Source organism: Brienomyrus brachyistius, chromosome 10, assembly GCF_023856365.1.
Source record: "Brienomyrus brachyistius isolate T26 chromosome 10, BBRACH_0.4, whole genome shotgun sequence".
In the NCBI taxonomy this organism is placed as follows: domain Eukaryota; kingdom Metazoa; phylum Chordata; class Actinopteri; order Osteoglossiformes; family Mormyridae; genus Brienomyrus; species Brienomyrus brachyistius.
The window spans coordinates 29,970,444-29,992,957 of NC_064542.1; the positions used below are offsets into that span (position 1 = coordinate 29,970,444).

The 22,514-nt window shown below is 47.1% G+C and overlaps 1 protein-coding gene across 1 annotated transcript; it reads right to left on the minus strand.

The window, feature by feature from the left end:
* Window positions 1–9,919: 9,919 nt before the first annotated feature.
* elf1 (E74-like ETS transcription factor 1) lies at window positions 9,920–19,230 on the minus strand. Its single transcript, XM_049028289.1, has 8 exons — window positions 18,654–19,230; window positions 16,254–16,425; window positions 15,891–15,998; window positions 15,419–15,577; window positions 14,989–15,075; window positions 14,161–14,353; window positions 13,718–14,041; window positions 9,920–12,756 (listed from the first exon to the last, which is right to left on the minus strand). Exons 1-8 carry the CDS (start codon window positions 18,723–18,725, stop codon window positions 12,030–12,032), a joined length of 1,842 nt encoding a protein of 613 aa, XP_048884246.1. The 5' UTR covers window positions 18,726–19,230; the 3' UTR covers window positions 9,920–12,029.
* Window positions 19,231–22,514: the final 3,284 nt, after the last annotated feature.

Here is a 22,514-nt window from a genome sequence, read left to right on the forward strand (position 1 = left end):
TCTGACCAAACTTCACTTCGACGCTGTTGTAAGGGGCAAAAAGCAGTTCCTGATGAATTTAATTTAAATCACTGACACTGGTCTGTCAATATTGGCTATGTGGCACACTCATTATTCCTGACAACCTGATAATGAGCTTGGACATTAGTAAGGATGCTGCGATCTGATCTGTAAGACCACCATCGGAGCTGATCAAATACAAGATACTATATCATCAGAGGTGGAGATTTCAGGACCAGAGAGTACAAATCCAGACCACAATTTTATTTCAACCAACCAGCTGAGCACTGTGTGACTTTGACTCTTTGACTCTGTAATGAACTGATTGGTTGAAACAAAATCTTGGTCTGGATTTATAATCTCTGGACCTGAAATCTCCACCTCTGTTTATCAGTGTTGGATACACAAAATCCAATAAAACACCAGTTCAGTTTTAGGTTAGTTTTCCCAATTTCCCTGTGTCTGTGGTGCTGTATAGATGTGACATACAGTAAATGAACATCGCAACTGGTGACAGTGAGTTTAAAAGTATTGCAGGGAAGAAACACTGAAAAAGTTACCATGAACACTTAAATTACGCCAAACTTCTGCAGTGTGGAAATATTCTAAAATGGAAAATGAAAGCAGCCCAACAGTCACCTGCAATATTTGCAGTGCGGGTGTTTCGTAAGGCAGTGGCAATGGAGCAGCGTTTCAACATGAGCAGAAAGGAAGGTGTTCAGTGGTGTATAACGAGTTCGCATGGATCAGTCAGGCAGAGACGCTAAAACAGAAAACACAGGGGGATACTTACAAAAGGAGAGAGAAGCGTCCTCGAGACAGCGGCATGGCGAAAGGGATGATTGAATTCATTGCTTTAGATGACCAGCTCATTTCAGTGTTAGACAATGTCGCAATCCACTGACTTATCAAGCTTTCCGTGTGCATTTCTATTCCGTGACAATGTTACAGTTACAACTTACATAATTTCTAACTGGAGGTACTTTTTAACAGATATTTGTGGGACATTTTCTCTGAGGGCAATACTTTCACTGCAGGAACTTATTATTAAAGGCTAATTTGTTTACTTTGGTATTTTGTTAAAATAGATGCTTAAAGGAAGACTATGCAGAACTCTTCCATTTAAGCATATCTTAGTTTGGATTAGTTTTATTAATATTAATGTTCTTGGTCTGTACTGGTAGTCAGTTTATAATGCACATATACAAAGATAAAAAATATTGCATCAGGTCTTAAATGACTGGGAGCGAAAATCAGGATGCAAACTTAAGGTAGATGGTTACTGCAGTCTTGAAATATGGGGTGCTCTGTGCCCCCCCTCAGCCTCATGTTAACTGTGCTCTTTAAATATAAAAATACAATCTAACGGTATTCTTTTTCTATCATGTGAAATTTCAGAATAACACAGTAACCTTGACGTTGCCGAAATGCGATGCTTTGAGTTGACCCTGCTGCACTGGAGGCCCCAGCTCTCAAAGACACTGCCTAGCAGGACACATCTAACACCAAACAACTGTTCACAGCAGGTCAGGTGGCGCATGTAAGAAGGGTCAAAACAATAGAACCAGACACACAGCAAGGGATGAGGTAGGTGATAATTGATGATGGCGAGGCATCACCAAGTTCTTCTGGTGAAGTTCTCTGCAGCTTACGCGTCCTTTACCATGCCACTTGTAATACAGCGTAAACATCTTGGCTATTTAAATTCAAATACACGTTGCTCACCCTCCTAGCTAGCAGAAGTGTGTGTAGTGGAAGTCTGAGCTAATTTTGCCACTGTGTTTAATCACTGATGTTGGGTAGTCAATGAATGAAACAGAACCACATACGGAAAATTAATCAAATTAATGAAAGAAAAATGCACAATTGATTCTACTACAATGCTGAAATAATGATTGAATTGGCATAGAAAATGCAGGAATGATCGAACAGAAATGCCCACAGTCCCACAGATTATTAATGGCAGGCTACAGGAGACAGATTTTTAGAACACAGCCCCGTACTTGCAAGACCTGCATCTATTGTACTGGAACCATTTAAACACATCCATAGAAAATATGAAATATATCTGGACTCTTGATTTGGACAAGCAGGTAGCCAAAGCAAAAGCCAGTCAGATCTATAATCATGTAAATGGATGCCTGTCTGCAGGAACCTGTAACAGGTTGCCAATGCTGGAGCAAAACCTTTCCAGAAAACAAAACGAGGGCCAAATAATTAGAGGTTATTATGCTTTACACCTGCACAGCAGACTTCCCATACAAATACAACAAACTGTTATGAAGACGTCTTCTAGGGAATTATTCTCAGTATGTAATTAGCTTGCTACCCGCAGGATAAATCCTTATTTTGTGACAGTTTTCAAAAGAAGCTCAGAAATTCAGTAATTCACTAAACATTTTTTTTCAATATTCAAAGATACAAATATTACCACCCTCCCTTCCTCCCCTACCAGCCCATTCAAGAGACTGTTATGTTGCATTACAACAATGAACTCCACTTATATTGCAACAGTCTATGGCTACCACGGCAACACAGGAAGGCCAGGTGGTCCTGGGCCCACCCCTCCAGCGTTCACAGCGAACGATACAGTAAGATCAAATGATTGCATCTGACAGGCATGTGTATGTGGTTAGATGCATCAAACAAAATTTGCTGTTGAGAGGCAAACATATTTGTCTTTCTCTTTGTTCATTTGGTCGTAGGAATGCCATTGGTCGTTTAAAAACCAAACCAAAATTAAAAAAAATATGTAATAGAGTCTGTGTGGTGATTCTGGCGCCAGGCAAATTGTTATCAGAGAGAGAGAGAGAGAGAGAGAGAGAGAGAGAGAGAGAGAGAGAGAGAGAGAGAGAGAGAGAGAGAGAGAGACGCTGGCGTAGGCCCGCTAGCACCGTTAGCTGGATAGCTAATGAAGGCATGGGGAGGGTGATTCGTGAATGCCACGATGCCAGTGATCTTTAATGTTAATACGACGCTTACTGTAAAAAGACATTTAATAATAAGCCAGACACAAGCTTAGCTATATTAGCTAGTCAAGCTACCGCTAGTTATCTAATCAAGTAAACAAGCACTGCAAGTATGCAAGTGAGCAAATAGCAACGTAAGTAAATAGCATGGTAACCTTTTAAAGCTAATACAGCACAGGTAGGTAATAAAGATTAATTACCTAATGGAGAAGAAGGCATAAACTAATATGTCGAAAGCGATATATTCTTGCAACAAACTAATCAAATTTTTCGTTTTTGTGGCAGTTTTAAATCATAGCATGCAAACCGTCCTTGGATAATGCTGCTTGGCAGATGTTTTGGCACATTTTACTGTTCATATAACTTGTATAATGTGAAATGGCTATTATTTTTTTATTCTGTGGTGGAATACTCTCTAAAGTGTTAATTATCAAAATGAAGACACAGACGTCGCAATTAAAGCTTAATTCGATTAATACGTCGCGAAAACTTTTTTGTTTGAGTTTGTGCATGCGTGGAGACTTCCCCATTCCCCATGAACCGTTGTTGCACATCTAAATGTTTCCAGCGTATAGACAATACTATGCTAAAGTCTTAGGCAGTCAAAGAAAACGTTTTAAGGTTTTTATCTGGGTAGTAAGTATATATTAGCAAAGCGAAAAAAAATAACTTCAGAATATATGCAAATGAACAGTAACATAATACAAACAGTGTCGGTTAAATTACTTAGAGTAACTTCCCCAGCACTGAATACAAAGTAGCCTAACTAGAGTTTCCTCTATTTTGCAAAAAGTTACCGATAACTTCTTGGATGGCTAGAAGAACACAGCTTCGGTTCTTAAGCATCTCCTCAGGGGCACACGTGTCATTCCACATGTTTGTCAAATTTCACCGCCAGCTCACTAAATTAACTTAATTAGTTAAATAATTGGATGACGTATTGATTAGCCAAACACCATATGCTAACAGTCCAGTCAAAGAATACAGTGGTACCTTGGAACACGAATTTAATTCGTTCCAGACGGCTGATCGAGTTGTGATTTGGTCGAGGTCCAAGTCAAGTTTCCCCATAAGAAATTATGTAAATGAATTTAATCCATTCCAGACCCCCAAATGATTCCCTATTTAAACGTATCTACCTACCTAACTAATGATAAAAAGCATTAACAATCAATATAAAACTAATACATGCATTAAAAAGCACACATACAAAAGCAATAAGCACAGGATAAATGACAATCCCACACTCCGAAGCAAGAGCAGAGACGTGCACCACCGTCAAGTCTAGCTATAATTTGCTTTTTATGTTATACAGTCACTCTCGCTAATTTCCTCTTTGGTTTGCTGCTATCACTTCTGACTTTCTTAGGGACCAGGATTACTCCATGACTAAATGCACTGCAGATAAAGTGCAAAAACTTCATACCCAACACAGGAACAAAGCATTCGCATGGTGAACTTGGTCGAGAGGTACCACCAGACTGAGAGATAGGCATCAGCATCCCAGTAGGTCCGCTTGCCTTTGTGTAAGACCCAAACACGTTTGAACAGGAGCAGTCGAGGTACAAGTCTACAAAAAACCAACAGACCCCTTGGATGTCCGAGTTGAGAGGCGTTTGAGTTCCGCAAGGTGTTTGGTTACAGGGTTGCCAAGTCTCACATATCTGGCGTGACATGCTTTCATGTAAGAAATCTTACAGCAGATATATTATTCCATTATAAACCTAAAAATAACGACATTGAAAGCGTTGGCACTGTTTACAAACCCTACAGACTATTTCCAAGTCAATAAAACTGTTACATACTTGAAAATGAGTGTGGATGTGCGTGCAGACTTGCCTGGAATTGAAATTCTAACTCTATCCAGCTGCCCAAAGTTAGCGACCCTGGGAATTATTGGGTGGTTACTGCCAGTCTTGGGATGACTTCGCACACTTTGACAGACATAAGTTCTTGGTTTTATTAGTGTATGAAGATACTAAACTTAATTTCCATGAACTGCCTAAGACTTGCCTAAGAGTGCTGTATATACAACTGAAAAATGTAAATATGACTAAGAAAGTATAATATAAATATATGTATAATAAATGAGTGACACAAATTTAAAAATAATAACTAATACGGTAAAACACAGAGGACGGGCTTGATATGTTTTACTTCGGAGGAGGTCAAAGTATTCCGTTTAAGAGCCTGTTTCATTTGAATCAATAGAACTGTCCGCCTACAGTAACAGGTGGAGTGAAAGGAGCGTGACATGACCCCTTGCAGTAAAATGCCTCTTGAGAAATGTATATTTTAAACGTTGTGATGTCTGCTCATAAATAGTTTAACTCCTTCTTCCATTCAGTCACTCCAGACTTCGGTGCAAAATTTAGATTGCAGAAATCGAACAAGGCTGTTAACTAGATACCATAAAATTTGGGGACGAGCAATCAAAGACCCTCTGCGTGTTGCTTAAGGACGTTAAATCTATTCATCTATGTAATTGCATCACAGTTGCGGAGCTATTGGCTATCTGGTGTTTCACTGTCACTAGATCATAAAACTGGCGAACACGGTATAAAACAGCCGAGAATTAATGATGATGATCCACTATATGTACTCTTCTGGATAAATCTACCTGAACCTTGCACGTTATTAAAGTGACCAAACGGTAAAGCGCAGTAACAGGGCAAGATCAACAGTATGAAGAATTTGGCTGGCGTACGATTGGAAGTGTATCTCACAGTGGATCATCGGTAATTAATTGGATTGAGAGGAAAAAACAGGAGGATGAGACACTTTAGCACGGGGGATTACTGTGCCAACATTGCATTTTTCTTATTATCACGCTAGATTTCACATGTCCTCCGTACAGTGTTAGTCTTTCCTACTCCACTCTCTATATTTACTAAACACCAGTTAGCATTTGATATGGCAGCAAATAAAAGACGGCTCATGAGAATGCGTTCGGATTTATTTTATGTTTGTTATAATGGATGCCAACGCGGTTTTAATAAAATAAACCTGTTCTGCCACTGTTATATAGAACGGCGCATCAGAATTTAGATTTGCTTATAATTAAATGTTCTAGAATAGATTGCTACGAAAACAAAGTGGAATAAAGTAACTTGAATTATTTCCAAAAGAAAAAAAAAATAACACTGAATCCTGACAAGCACAGCCCTCACTGAAGTATAAGCGAAGCTTGATAACAAGCCTTCGCCGTAAATCACTGGCGCGGCAATTATCTGCCTCCCCCGTTCCAGAGAATTTACCCCGGCTTCCTTAGCTTGGCATTGCAAGACGTAACACTAAATTTGGACAATCAGCACTTTCATTTAGAGAGTAATCATACTGGAAGCTGCCGCCTGGGGCTTCAATGGTTTCAACACATTACCATTTAAGATTAAAGCCTGACTTGAACACCAACAAGTACAAATTCAAAATCAGACGAAATTCCTTGCTTGGTTTATAGCAAATCAGGCTCGTATTTGGTTGTTTTGCACTGCTGTAATAGTCAGTTTATTATTATTGACCTACTGCCATGTAATATTTCATTATTTAATTATAGTATTTCAGTTTACATAGTCGGAGAGATCTATAGTTTTGAATGCGCGGCTTTTATTTTGTTAGGAAGCAGATGCTCAAGAAACGCATGGTAATAATAAATAATAGGATGGGGGTAGGGTTCCTTTTCAGCAGGGAGGACACTCGTGGTTCTGACCGTTGAACTTAACAACGGAGGCGTTTCCCAGTGATGTCAGGTCCAGCAGAAACCTCCAGCCCATGGTCTGCTTAAAATCCCGGTATATTGCAACTCAAAGAAATAAACCTGTACTGTGCATGCTGATGACATTCAAATGTTCAACATTTTAAACCCAGTTAACACAACGATGTCACGTAGATGGACGCACTCTCCTTTCCCAGGGTTGCCAACTTTGGGCAGCTGGCTGGCGTGAAATTTTCAATTCCAGACTACTCTGCACACGATTTTACGTGCATGTTTAGTTTTAGTACCCTGTAAATAATCTATAGGGTTTGCAAACTACCCCAACGCCTCTGATGTAGCTAATTTTAGGTTTATATTGAATAATATAGATTTGCCATAAGATTGCGTGAGAGTCTGAAATCGTGAGAGTCACGTCAGATGCGTGAGAGCTGGCAACCCTGCATTCCCTGTGTATGTCTGTCTCTGATTTTCTGTGGCGATTCAGTATTACTCAGCATTCGGGGCACTTGCATTCACAATAATTAATAATAATTTTACGGTCATTTACAGAAGATTAGGAAAGAAGCCCAAAAACGCGCGACCCGTGACCTCTTAATATTTACCTGCAACTGTATTTTCAAACTTGCCCAACTGGGCGGGAAACTGCGGACCTGGCAACTCAGTGTTACTGGGAAAGCCAATCTGGGACAACAGGTGCCTTAGCGGTTAAAAGGGTTGGCCACGTGAGACAAAGATTGACTTTAAAATAGCCAGAGTGGCGTATAGTCCAGTGAAATACCTGCTGGTCCTGCATCTACAGCAAGAGAGCTCTGCTGTTTTGGGGACAGCCCTGTAAATGGGGCGCGAGCCGCAGACGAAATCCAGTGCTGCAGTTGTTACATGCGGTTCGTTTGTTTGTTGTTTACAGCGATTTTTTTATGCATTCATTCTTTCCTTTATTTTTGCAGGTTGCAGTTTTCCTGGGGGCAGCTGAGTGTACACCATCATGGAGACGCTAAGTGCATTTGATGTTCTGAGGGATTTTCGTCCCGGTTCACTTCAGGGTGAATTCTGAGCTGTAGAACTACTGCCATCTACAGACATTCAGGAAGTACTGTCAGTTGAATATTGTGTCTTTGACTTATCTAATAAAATTATTTACAAAGCATATATTCCTGTCAAGTCAGTGACCAATAGCGTAGCACTTCACCTAATTATCATTTCTTCTAATCAGGCCAGTCATCCACTCCGATTCCCTCTAAAAAACACGGTTTGTATAACTGCTGACACACATGCAACATTGCCGGTGGTATACATTGCTTTCGTTTACCCATTAAAAGCCAAATGAGCTGGCAACTGCTGTTAGCTTGTTGCTTGGCAATCCGGATGATGGACGTCTCTCCTGCACAACAGCGTAGTGCAGGAGAACCAGGGCAGAGTTAAGGCTTCGTTGGTCTGCTGCGACGGTGGCATCGGCTGCTGACGCAGGGGGCGAGCAGCAGGGTGCCAGATGCCATTTCTTACCGAGCCCCGGCGTGAGCAGCCGCGCCACAAGTGCATTCGAATGCGGGGGTCATGCAAAAATAGGCATTTCTGCAGGACTGTTCCGAAAGCAGTACTGACCAGGGATCGCACAGCCATACAGCAAACACAGATGCGTCGGCCGCTCGCCTTTCGAAAGGCACGTTCGACCACAGATGTTATTTGGTCGTTTCCGCCACGATTTGGAACGTGGTCGACGGCCATATTGCAATGCGAACTCTGCTGGCCTCCGATACTGCCAGGCCGCCAATGGGGAAACGTGGCTCTAAGCTAAGCAGTCTGTCTCACGGGTTCTGGCCCGTTCCGTGGGCCATTGTGCGATGCACAGCTGCGCCGGTGGAGGCGGCGGCGGGGGGAGGGGGGGACCGAGTGGGGCGGCCAGGCCCAGCTGCCAGACGACTCCCCGAATAGACTTCCGCCCCAGGCTCGGCCCAGACCCACGTGCAGCAGGAGCCGCTGACAGGCGCCACGGCCGCCTCAGCTGCACGCCAACTTGCACACTAATGTATTCATGCGCAGCTGCTGCAGCCAGACGCAGAGACAGGAGCAGCCTGTGCAGCCACACCGGCCCTCCCCGCATTTCCTAGCCTCCGCCTCACTCACCTGCTTCATTTATTTAATATTTTCTGAAATATAATGGTGCTTAACACCTAGAATCCAGTGTCAGACAGCTAAACTGTGCTAAGAAAGCCACCTAGAATCCAGTGTCAGACAGCTAAACTGTGCTAAGAAAGCCACGGGAATAGCATCCATCAAAATCCGCTCCCCGCTTCTCTTGCTCCTCTCTCTTCCACCCACCTCACATTTAGCCATGACACACGTATGTATCCATACACATGGCCGTCCGCCTCTTTGTTCTCCAGCAGGGCGATTTGTCCCCGGGGCCACATAGGGCCACACTGCGGCATATTCCCGGTCCTCTTATGCATTCCCCGCCCCGCCCCGCCAGCGACATGCGGGTGAACAGATGGCCCGGACCTGCCTGCCTGACGGCGAGTCTCGCTCACGCAGGGGGGGGGGGGGCAGCCAGCAGCCTGGGAACAGGTGACCTCGGTGACAGCTCTGCATCATTATTTCATTCTTCGGTTTATTAATATTCTTAGAATCTTCCTTTAAACTTAATATTTTAATCTCCCCTTATTTGGCCTTGGCATCTTGCCCGTGTGTTCGGCCACACGCCCTGGCAGAAGGCGGGGGGGCTGATGATGCATCCCTCCGACGCTCGTCCCAGCATGCTTTGCCCTCCTTGCATGGCACCAGTGCACCTGTGCCACGTGGGTGGGTTGGACCTCCACCGCTGGCCGGCAAGTGTCCCACAGGCGCTGCGTGGTGGCTGTCCAATCGCTCCAAGGCTAAAGGCTCACGGCCTGTGAATGACGCGACCGAAACACGACTGTGATCAGTGAGTGCATGCTTACCTCACAGAGGTGATACCAATGTCCCACATATCTACACAGCTTACAGTTTCTCCCCATTTACACAGGTAACTGGAGTTTAAGAGGTACCACAGCGAGGAAGAGCAAGGACCAAAGGGTCTGTCCGTGCAAACCACCAGCCTGCAGAGCCGGGGAAAGTGCAGGGATGGTCGCCGCATCGCTCCAGCGCGAATAAAATGCTCAGCAGCCGTTTTTGCTTTGCTTTGGATCAAAAGACATTTATTACATTTGTTTTTTCTTAAAAAAAATGGTTTCTATGAAGGAAAGCTTGGCCAAACATTAAAACAAAACAAAAAAAAAAAAACGAAAGAAAGATGAAATGCATGAAAACACAGCGACAGAAAAGGGGGGCCGAGCTGCCCTGGCCTGGATCTCGTGGCGTTGGCGTGGGCACTGCGAGGCACTGCCCCCTCCCCCACAGCCCACACCTCCCCGTTTGCTTTCGCTACCAAGCAACATACGTTTGACACGGCAGCCTGCAATACGGGCCACGACCAAAGCATATTCCAATATAGCATGAAATGTGACAGCAAGTCGATATTTACACGTCTTATCCAGACATGTATGAGGCCCGACGGTCAACATTTTCCTCAATCCTGACTCACCCCCCCCACCCCCCCCACCATCCTCACGAGGTGCTGCTGGCAATAAGAGTGAGGTCACTGCTGATGATATTTCCAAAGGCTACTCTAGACCCTGCCACCAATTTAGCACAAATTGAGATCTGGATCAATACAGGTTCACTCACACACGAGGGCCCTGCCGCAGATCCTTACGATTAAAACGGCCGGCCTCGACAGGCTCCTCGTAACAGCTGACACACCGGATAAACACCGCCAGCTGCGATGGGGGCTGCACACGGAGCCAGGCATGCAGATGCACCTCATCCCCTTCTCGATTTACCAGCTTTTAGCTTAAATACCTTAAACTCACTCAAACCATCCCCTGCTGGCCACAAACCGTTATTACATGAGGATTAGCATGAAGCCCCCCCCCCCCCCAAAAGTGACTCAGTGAGGTGAATCTCAGGATGGTAAATGGGGGGGGGGGTTTGCACAGCAGCTGAGGGGAGGGTCAAAAGCATGTTCGGGACGTAAAATATTCACACAGCACAGTCGATATTTACAGGGAAGGCGAAAGGATGCGAAGGAAAGGAAAAGGAACCAAGTTCACACAAAACAAAGCTCTGGATTTTCCATTCTTATCGAAAAAGTAAGAAAATTTAAAAACTCAGCTGATATTACATGGAATGCTAAAAAACGTTCAAACATTTTGGTTTAAACAAATCTCATTTAACGTTCATATATTTTGTATATATTCCCTCACATCTGCATTTGGAAATTTCGATAAAACCTGCCTTTTTGCATTTCTAAAAATAAATAAATACATTTCTGGCCTAAACGTTCTCTATATCATAGTTTAATATTTTAGGTTTCATTCTTTTTTCCATATAAACAATTTAAAGCTTACATACATAACTTCAAAAGCAGAAAATATCACTTTTTTATCAAAAATTTCTCTTGACATAGTATGCAGCTATATACAAACATGGCTGTTACTGGATTGTCTCGAAGCATGGGGAATGCCCATTTCCATGGCAACTGAAAGCTATAAGGCCACAAGTAGCTGAGGAGAAGCTACAGATTTGTGATGCAGTGATTTCCTGGGGGGGGGGAGTCGGGTTCGAGGGACGGCTGAGGTCTGAATATCCCGCGTAACACAGCAGCCTTTCCGATCGTAAATACTCTTCTCGAGTCTCACTAGTTTGTCGGCCCCACGTTTTAGCGCTCTCTGAATTTCGTCTGGTTACGTAATGCCTTTCTATGTCTCATCCCACAAGGACAGACATAGTGGGAGGGGCAGGGAAAGCAGACGCTTTTACTGTCCTTCCGCTGGATGACAAACCTGCATGCGACGCACTAGCCCCATGACACTAATCTGAGAGCGGCCTTTGCGCTTGTTAGGTTACTGTCAGGAAGCTGAGGCCGCAGGCTCTCCGTGCAGCAGTGCAGGCAGAAGCAGGACGCCCAACTGATACATTACGTGGGGTCCTTGTTACCTGCTTCTGTGATGGCTGTTTTCCAGGTAGGGCAGTGTGTCAGGGCTCAGCGAAGGAGGCCCTGAGGGTTTGGGGATTCTTCCATCATGCATTGCATTAAAAATTAAAAAAAAAAAAAGTAATCCCTTGCTGTTAAAATTTAGGCACATTTTTCTGAGTAAACAAAAGTCCCGGGCCAAGTCTTGGCTCACAGTTTTGAGCAATGAATCTTGAATCCCCCGTTATGAGAGAGAGCCAACCTGATCACTTAAAAGTTAAAGCTGTTATAGAGGATGGATTTCCTGTTTGTACACATCCAAAGCATCCTCGCTGCGTGGGGCCGCCAGGCCCCTCTATGTCTCCACAGGCTCAGTCTTCACCTGAACGGGGATGAGATGCACCTCTGACACATCCAGCACCTTCGTCTCCTCCAGTTCCTCCAGCTCCACCACGGGAGTCAGGCCCTCACCCGGACTGCTGCTCGGCCCCTCGCCCTGCTCAGAGTGTCCATTCAGCGCCCCCTCCTGGCCGCCACTGATAATGACCGTCCTGTGACCGCACTCGGCCTCCCGCTCCCCGTAGCTGATGCAGGCCACGGGGTCGCTGTTGACCAGGGACTGCAGATACTGGGGGTCCAGCGTCTCCTCCTTCACCTGCAGACTGCGGAGCTCGCTGGGCTTCAGCACGGTGGCGATTACCGTGCCGGGCTGCTGAGCCACCACGGGCTGCCCTCCAGGGCTCAGGGTGACCAGGCGCGGGAGGCCGTTGCACTGGCCGGCGGTGCTGATGACCCCCCCACCGGAGGTACTCAGGCCGGTGACCAGCAGCTGCTGTGTTTGGAGGCTGTCGGGCAGGCCGGCGGTGCCCGCGGTCAATCCGGCGGTCTGGAAGGTCAGCACATCCTTGCCCCCGGCCGTGGAGGAGGGCACGGTGTGTAGGATGACCCTCTGCGGGGAGCCGTGGCTCGAGTCACTGTTGGCGAGCACGGTGGTCAGAGGCACTGTCTGCAGGGTGACTGTGCCCCCTCCTTGAGCCGCTGACGTAAGGACCACAGGGACCGTGGTGGGACCGTTCAGGGCTCTGTGACCGCGGGGAAACAGATGGGGGGGGGCATCGGTTGTAACTCAAAGAAACACAGCTGATGATGTTGCCCCATGAAATCCCATTTACAAATGACCTGTGCCAAGCTCATTGGCCCAGTTCCCAGACTAGCCGCGCGGCGTCATGAACCCAGACAATAGCGGAAGCACAGCGTGGGACAACACTAAACAGCTCCTGTGCCAGACTGCCGAGCTCTGTGCCAGCTTAGTTTGAGGCAGGGAAACCATGAAGACCACAATTCACTCACCAGCCAGGGAAAAAATAAGTGAGACGTCTAAAAACGCACTGAGAATTACTCCAAGCTCAGGGAAGATTAGCTTCATAATGCAGCCGCTGCAGTACTTTAGCAGAGAGACCACTAGACCGAGAGACTATTGTTCTATCTGCAAACTGTGACAGCCTTTAATAACAAAGGTGGATGTCTTTGAGTAGGTGGTTATCATCTGACTTTCCAGCTCCAGTGAGTCTGAGGAACGGCAGGATTTATAAGTTTATGAGGTTATTTGCCTGTCATTACCACACCTCACAGGAACGCGTCTGTGTAAACATGCCTGCAATGGCTTCCATATTTCCTATATTATATATATATATATATAGGTATATCTGCTGGTGCCACCCTCAGCACCAGTATTTATCAGCATTCAAGCCCTCTGTTGGCCACAAACAGTCACTACACTAAATATATTAATTTGTTTTTTTTATTATTATTATTTTGGAGATGCTGAATCAGCATGTTCCGCTAACCAGCTAGATAGCTACCATCCTTTGACTCGATTTGATTTGTTAGCTATTTATTTAGTTCTTGAAATGCCTATGGGGGGGGGGGGGGCGGGGGTTGAATTTTTGAACGGGGCCCCAGTTATAACAAACCCGTCCCTGGTCACCCTATGGATGAGAAGGCAGGGCACATGGTGTCGAAGGACGAGCGTGAGCGTCTCACCTAATGGTGTGTGAAGGAGTGGGTCCGTCCAAGGCCTGGCTCGACGGCAGCATGTGCACCGCCTGCAGCAGCTGCCCGGACGGCTTCTCCACCACGCCCGGGTACACCACGGCGGGGCTGGCTTCCCGTTTCACGGGCCTCATCACCGCCGAGCCCTTTGCAGACCGGGACGCCCCACGGGACAGGCCTCTTGATGGGGGACCGGAGTCCGAACATTGGTCATCTTCGTCGTCGATCACCACCAGGTCCGGCGGCATCTCCTTGAACTGGTACACCAGACGCTGGCCTTCCACCTTGGCCAGAATGCCCCTCTGGTAGTAATACCTGCATCAGGGTGGGTGAGATCGCTGTAATAGTGGCCCCTTTCCAACGCTGTAAACACTCCCCGCTAAGCTAAACGATATCCTTACACTTTACAAACACAAGCCAGCCGACATTCTCACCTGAGAGCCCTTCCCATCGTCTCATAGTTCATGTCTGGCTTATTCTTGTGCTTCCCCCACAGTTTGGACACAGCCTTGGAGTCTACAAGTTTAAAGATGCCCTTCTCCCTCTCCGTCCACTTGATGTACTTGGGGCAGGTGTTTTTGTCTTGCAGAAGGGCAAGGAGAAACTCCCACAGGTAGATGGTATTGCCTGGGTTGAGGGGGAGGGAAGACATACTTGCTTATTAATGACTCTCATACCCTCAACTAGGACACCTTGTAAAAACTTAACTACCGACCATAAGTCATCCTCTATTACAGGTTTTATTTAAGAAACGAAAATAACACTGAGGTACAATTACAGCATCGGCCGTCATAACTCAAGCTAATCGATCTGGCGGGCCGGACGTGCCCCCGGCCGCACGCGGCCCGCTGACGGGCGACTACGTGGCTCTGGCAGTAGATTTGTCTTCGTTGACAGCTGGGCAAGGAGTCCGGCTGCAAGTGGTTAAAACAGAAACGCTGCCAGCGGCCACGAGCGGCCCAGCTGCCGCGGCAGGGTGATGGATACGGTGCGGGGAGCGCTCCCCCCGCAGTGTGCGGGGGGCCAACGAGGACCAGGGAGGGGGTGGGGAGGGAGAGCAGGCCCTGCAGCCAGCAATCAGTTCTGCGTCCCCAGCAAAACACAGTGCGTGGAGGGCGCGCCATCAGTTACCTGACCCTGAGATCAGCCCCACCGGACAGAGAGCGGCTTCCTGTTCTATCCCAGCAGAGGAGGCAAGGGAAGAGGTGAGAGGAAGAGGACGACCAAGCCCCACCCCCCTCGGATCCTGAATTCCAGCTCACCTTTTCCCTCCTTGCTCCTCTTCTTCAGCGGCAGGCTGGGGGTGGAGATAGGGGAGCAGGAGCGTGCTGCCCGGGGTTTGCGAACCGCTGGAGCGATAAGGCGGGGGGGGCGGGAGGAGGCCTGGGTTAGCTCTCAAAGTGGGTCAACAAAACTTAATTAAAATTTAATTCAAACACTGTTCGCTAAATGACACGTAAAATAAGGATTTGGCATTTACTTCATATACAATACTAATAAGCGGCTACAAATATTTATTTTTCTTCGTTTAATCTAATTCACAGATGGATCAGCCTTGGAATAGGAGGGAGGGACACGTGTAGGATAAAAACAGACATTAGGGCTACAATGGGAATATTCTATGAGCAGAATAAATCTGTCGATGGTGATGTGACGCTGCCCCCTGCTGGTGGAGGTGGGACTGCACGGTACCTTTGTGCTTTTTTTGTGGCTTGGTGGGATTCTTGCGTGGGGTCTCATCCATCGACGATTCCTCATCCAGTGACATGTCTATGTTGCTGCCAGACAGCTGCTCTGCTCGCAGTGATATGTAGCTGAGTTCAGGTTCCAAAAGGTTGCTGTAGGTGTTGACTAGACAGTGTCAAAACAAATTGATATTATTCATTGTTGCTCATATGGTAATCAAAAGCTGTTCTTTTTAGCATTTATTTTCCAGCATTATATTTCATATATTTATTCTGCCAGAAGTCCTGGCTGCCATGTGACCATCTCTTGGTTACAGTATATCCTATACATATGTCCTGATATCCGTTTGTCATCTAGATCTGTGGACTGATAGTCAGGGTCGGGGGGGGGTCCACGCTTATGACTGGGTGGAGCTTGGCCAGGACCATGACTAAATACGAACTGCTGCCTCCACACCCCTCCCGGCTGCTGGTCTTACTCATGCGCTGCTCGTCCAAGATGTTGTTGGGGGACTCCATGTTCAGCAGGTTTTCCGCTGCCTCCACAGTTTCCATGCTGTCCCCGGGGTCCGAGCCTGAAGGTCGAGCTGTGCGGACAGACAAGATGGTCGATCAGCACGCCTAAGAATGTCTGCATCTACGACAAGCATATCCTCACACTTGGCTGGAGGGAACGGACCAGGTGTAGGCAAGTGAGACATCATCTGTGAATTTATTTACTTATATGTTTCGCGGAGGTACAAGCCTCATGCGGCAGAGACAGGGAACAGGGCGGCGGCTCTTAGCGCACAGGGTCCCTGTCACCAATCAGAGTGAGGCCAATCAGAGCCCCGCCCCCTTACCGGACAGCACAACGTCACCAGGCATGATCTGCTCCTCGGCCACATCCAGGGGTGGGTCGGCGATGATGCCATTGGGCACCTCTTCAGACTCCAGCCCAGAGTACACCTGCATGAGGTCTGTGGCAGGCACTTGCTCCACGATGACCGCAGGGAACACGGACGGATCATCCAGCTGGGGGAGGAGCGAGAGCAGCATTATAGAACAGAGGCTCCGGGCTACAGGCTGGATTCCGCCAGGAATCACACCGTCACACTCAGACTTTCAGAGGTATTTCCTAGTGACGGCCTGAGCTGCCCCATGCCCTCCGAGATGATCAGTATCACAGGAAACGTTACTGAACTCCTTCACAGTATCACTGAAAGCATGAAACATATATTAGCCAACAACTGCCATTCATCTACTGGTTCTGTGATGGCACGCAATGCAGCAGTTACACCTTCCGACATTAAAAGGGACAGTTGTGGGCAGTGTCCAGAAGATGGCAGCATATTCGCTGCTTTTGACTAAGTGGAAACTAGAGGACCAGCATCAACGTTACCAGTGTAGTTTATCTAATGCACTTTTGCCAGTTTGTTGGCGCAGACACCAGCTTTGGTTACTTAATTAATCACCTGATCGCAGCCGATAAGCAGGGATAATGCACTGCCTTTACATACTCATGTTTACTTCAGTAATTATCACACAGTCCTGAATAAGGTCTATCTAGGGCTACCATCGTCCGACTCTTCTCACTAGCTATTTACCTATTTTTTCAAACATCTGAACATCTGAAGGAGAGAGGGGAGGGACGAGAACCTGAGACAGAAACACAGCAGAGGTCATCCTGCTGGACGGCCTGGACAGTGTGGCTCCTATCGAGCATCCTGAGCTAATCCTGCAGTCCACTTCACGCTCCCTGAACCTCTATCCTTTGCGTTTGTGTCATCTCCTGCTTCATAAGGTACTTCCACTGAAACACAATGTTGGGTTCATACTGCCTCTCGCCAATAATGGCAAGGGGTAAAAAAAACTTTCAGCAGTTGTACGTATATGACGTAAAGATTAGCATTAACTGTCTGTGATAAAAACACGATAAAGATTGTGTCCTTGGGGTAGCACTGAATTCCTCACATAATTACATGGCAAACCTGACAGGGAGAGATGTAGTTTTTCTCGTTAGCAGTTCTGCGAGCTCTATTGTATGGTATCTTCGTTAGGGAAACAACAGATAAAAATCTTGGGGAATTTGGACCACCTTGTTCTAGTTCCGTGTTCTGGTTCTGAGAATAACAGGCCCTCACACACACCTCCCTGTTCCTCTTTGCCTGCTCACTGGAGCCCCTGGCCCAACTCTTCAGATGCAAAACAAAGCAATAAACCAACACCGAAAATATTAGGAAGTACAGATAAATGTAGATAAGACAGCTGAGAACCGGAGCCTCGGTCAGTCATCTAGGAGAAAGCATTGGGTGTCCGGGATATAGGAGCTGGCGGAGAAGGCAGGGCAATCAGCTTCTGTTTGTGGCCCGTAGTAGATGATCGGACACTGAGCTACATTTTAATTTTCAGTGGGGTAAAGTTCTGGCTTCAAAATTGAGCATGTAAAAGTCACACTGTACTATCACACCATCCTGTGGAGGTTCTGCATCCTGAAGACACTCGCAGGACAAAAAAAATAGACTCTTGCTAAAAGCCATCAGACGGAGCAGGTTTGCACCTCCATGCAGTGAGCTATCAGATCTATAATTAAGAGCTGCTTTGGGATGCCTGACATTTAGGGGTGTAATCCTCGCGCGATTAAACGAGTGGGCACTGGACAAGATTGAGTGAAACGCGATGAGTTTATCCCAACAAAAGGCTTTGTTCAAATGCAGGGAGCCGTCTTCCCCGAACTGTGACAGGTTTGTCAGGTTAGACCAGGGAGGTGAAAGCGAGCAAAGGGCGGGGCGGGGCAGAGACGGCGTCAACCTGTCCGGCCAGAAACACGCTTGCGAGCCGGCTGTACAGGATGGAGGTGGCGGGCGCCTGCGAGCGCAGAGCAGGCACCTGCGCCCACGGACGCAGACGCAGATGTACAAAACAAACAGCGAACAAAAGCACCCAACACAAACACATTCACGCTCATCCCGGCTTGCGCTTTCCCAAACCGACACCCTGTCCGGCTGGTTCTTCCTGAGCTCTCACCCTCCCCCCAAAAAAATCTTGGTAAAGGGAATCAGAGAGAAAACACCCCAGTCGGCTGAACATTCAAGCCAATCCCAGGAGCCTTTCGCTAATCGCCGCCAGGAGTTTAAACCTCAACAGAAGGCTTGTCCAGCCTCTGCTCTTACTGTGGACATATATCAAGGCTAACAACGTCCAATTTAGTACAAAAGTAAAAGAAGAAAAAGAGTTTCCGACTTTTAAAAGGCAAACAGTACCTGGTGGATTTCATCCATTCCGTTGCTGGCAAAGTCAAAAACTAAGTCATTATGCTGGACTGCAGTTGTCATGGCGAAAAGGGTGTAGGAAAAAAAAAGCAAAGAGAGAGGGCCTCCCCTCTCAAAGGGTGTTCAGCAGAACCAGGAACCGTCACAGAGGAACAGAGCAGTGAAGGTTTGGTAGTTTCCAAACAAAGAGGGGAACCAATGGGGCAGCCTGGTTCCTTTTCGAGTCCCTGGACCTGTCAGGCTTTTCTTGTTTATCTGGGAGCCGACGGCCGAAAGATGAAGAGTCCGGCGGTGCTGAGTCACTGCTGAGGTCAGGCCACTCGCTTCAGCATGAAGTTCCTCTGTGTTTCAAACCTGCTGAGAAAGGAGATGGAAAAGGTTGCTTTTAGGAAAAACACCTAGTTGAGTGTCTTTGGCTGAGTTATTCTGAGAATTAACCCTGGGAAAAAACCCACTGTGTGGGGGAGTGCCAGTCACGCTCAGCGAAAACAGTGCCTCAAACACGAGCCTTACTACTGCTCTTACTTCTGGTGCTCAGAATACCAAAGTGCCACAGTGGTTATGGGAAATCTTAAAGCACCCTCTCTCCCTTTCAATTTTTATACCCCTTTTTCCCATCAAAATAACAAAAAAAGTTGCTTATGTATCTGAAAGAACAAGCCACATGCATTTATTTCAGAAAGAGAGGGGGAAGATAAATGTGATTGCAGCACAGGTCTTAATGCGTTTCTGATGACTAATACCAAGTAACGTGTTCCTGAACGCGCAACGTTAAGGTGAAAGAAGAGACGGCAGGGGCCGGTTTTCCCAGTCATGGTGTTCATGGCTAACAGGCTAAAGGTCCAGCGTGGATTGAAGGTGTACTGGACTGGAGGAAAATGCCAATCTGTGCCTCAAGTTGTCCTTAAAGAAACAGGTGTTAGGATATAACTATGTTGGCGGCACGACCCTACCGCCAATGGAGGACAAAGATGCAGTGGAGGTGGTGATCCTGAAGGGTGGGGGAGAGTGAAGGTGGTGGGGGGGGGGCATTTTCATTAAACTGGGCGCGGCCCTTTTGGCCGATATGGCTCCTCTGTAAACGAGCCTGCATTCCAGGTTGGACCGTGTTGGGCGGGGGGGGGGGGTTGCTGGTGGCTGGGTGGTGGTGGGGGGGGGGTGGGGGTTGGCCGGGAGTTGGGTGTGGAATGGAGGGGGCGGCCAGCCAGGCACATCTACGGCTTCCTTTTCCCTGCAGCTGGTGGCTTTGGCTTTTCAAGGGCCTCCCAGAGGAGAAGTGGGTGGTTCGTGCTTCCATTACGCAACGCTAAGCCGTTCCCAGAGAGCCGTCACCATGCCCACAGACCCTGAGGCCAGGGACAAACATCTGGAGCAGCTATGCAGATCCCAGCCCCTGCCCTCCTCCACGCTCTCCGCCTGCTTCTGGGTCCTCTCCCTGAACTAGTGCTTAAAGGCAAGGAGGAACTCCTGAATTTGAAGGACCCTGATCTCCTCCAAGCACACGGGCAGCTCTCTGAGGACATGGCTGGTATGACCCCCAACCTGCCACTTGATACTTCTGCTACACCAGTCTGTAAAATGCATTCATTCATACTTCACCGAACAAGAGCTTCCTCTGGCCCTGTGCAAGCAGTTTTAAGTTGAACATTGACATTCTTCTGCAGAAAATTCCCATTCCCATTTCCCAGCTCTAAATAAGGAAAATTTAACAGCATTTGATTCATATAAGGTCCCTATAAGGTCCCTATAAGCATACACACAGCACAGGGACTGATTCTGGGGAGGGCGGATGACTAGCATGTCACAGCTCTCCAATCACACGCTTCTGCCTGTTCAGCCAATAGTGAACACATGACCGCACAGTCATACAGGTGTGATTGGACACTCGGCTTCACCATTTTGATCACATGGACCACGCTGAATTAACAATCGACAATTCCACCATATAGTAACAAACTTTCACCACATTGGAGAAATGGGGGGTTTGCTTTCTGTGGGGGGTGTGCTTTTTGGGAAGTTCACCCAAGTAAATACGCAAATACCGAGTCACCGTGCCCTAAGGAAGAGAAAAATATTGGGAAAGTTTTTTTTATTTTTAAATTTTTTTTTAAGAACCAAAAAGTACTAAGCGGTAATTGTTCATCAGTGTGCTCAGAAGACACAATTACAGAAGAAAGACAATGCAACTGCGTTAAATAACCATTTTTATATCGCTTCATAATCTAACCGGGTATTCCCATTGAGAGTCTTCCCCTTGGCTGTAACAGAAGGGCTCTCCCTGAGACTTCAACCTAAAACATTTCAGGAACGAGTATGACTGCTTAAGCACCTGACTCTGCTGCACTGCTCAGAATAACCAAAGGCAGGCTGGCAAGAGTCTTTTGTGTTTTTTTAACCTTCTCTTCCAGTAACAAATAGTGAGATCATGGGCTAAGTGGTGTCAGCACTTTTTAAGGGAGAGAGTGCTCTCAAAATAGCTCTTGATCTAATGACTGCATGAAGGAGGAAAGGAGCAGAGGACTCCTTCCCGGCACGCTGTGGCATTCCTGCTATTTCTCAGTGCGTTCATTTTCCTCAGGCGTAACCGGCTGGGATGGACGCAGAAGGCTGAGCGTTCCTGGGCCTTCCGTTTGTTCTTAGGATACGTGGGAGGCAACGCGGGTCATGGTTTACAGGGAAACAGCACTTAGCTAAACTACTAGCCACACCGTAAGCTAAAGCCCAAGAGGAACCGGAAACCATTTATTGTCGATACTTAAAAATGAAAACAGAAAGACAGCGTCCGGACGACAGTCATGCAGAATCAGCTGGCGCTTGCCGTCTAGCTGCGGCCTTGTGACTCCTCATGTTTGGTGGCTCGTTATGATCAGTCCGGAATATCACGGCACTGGCTCCCGGACTGCTGCCTCTGATGGGCGTTTAAAATTGCTAAAAATCAAAACAAGCTCGTGTGCTTGTCAGAAGAAGGGAGAAATAGATTACATTTGGCTAGGTCATCTTACCCCCTCGCAGCCTTCCCCCCCCCCCCCCCATTATATATCATACCACTCAGATATGCCACATCTTTTGTAATACGATATGCCGGAAAGGACCGCAAATAAAACAGGACACTCTAATGCCTGCTGATTTACATTGGCTCAAATGAGCATCATTCATTTACAGGACATTATCCAGGGACTTCTGAAAGCAGCTGTAGAATCCCATCTGTAGGCAGCAGAAAAAAACACACTTCATTACTCAGGGCCTACCTAAATATTGACACGACTTTAATGAGACTACATCCAGCCTTCCCTAGACCCGGAAGTCTACGAAGGACCAGGTTCTCCTTCAAACAGAATGCCCATGTGGCATTTTCACATTTGCTTGGAGTTTCCGTCTAAAGAAGCTAATAAGTCTGATAAAGAATCACAAAGAGCGTGAGCATAAATCAGTGAGTCTTGCACCTACCTGCTATGTTTGAAGTGCTAAGATTCTACCTATAAAACAAAGATGTTTAGGGCCCGATTCCGGTTACGATAAACCTCCGAAGATCGGGATGTACGAGAACAGTTAACCCTCATGGTGTAGCGGGATGCCAAAGACACGGTGACTGAAGCTACGAGGAGCAACGTGCAAAGGGAAGGGAAAGCTACTGGCAGAGAGCTTCAGCACAAAAGCCGACGATGGCCAGAGCCGGCAGAAGGACAGGCAACAGTTATGCTCGACTGAACTTCACGGGTCTCGTCCTTCTCCGTTCTGAGGCTGGTGGGGTAGGGTTGGGGGGGGAGTGGGTTAGGGCACGCCGGGCTCAGAGAGTAGACTCAGCCCATCTGAGACACGCCCGCACACCCGGGTGAGCAGCTACCTCGGGGC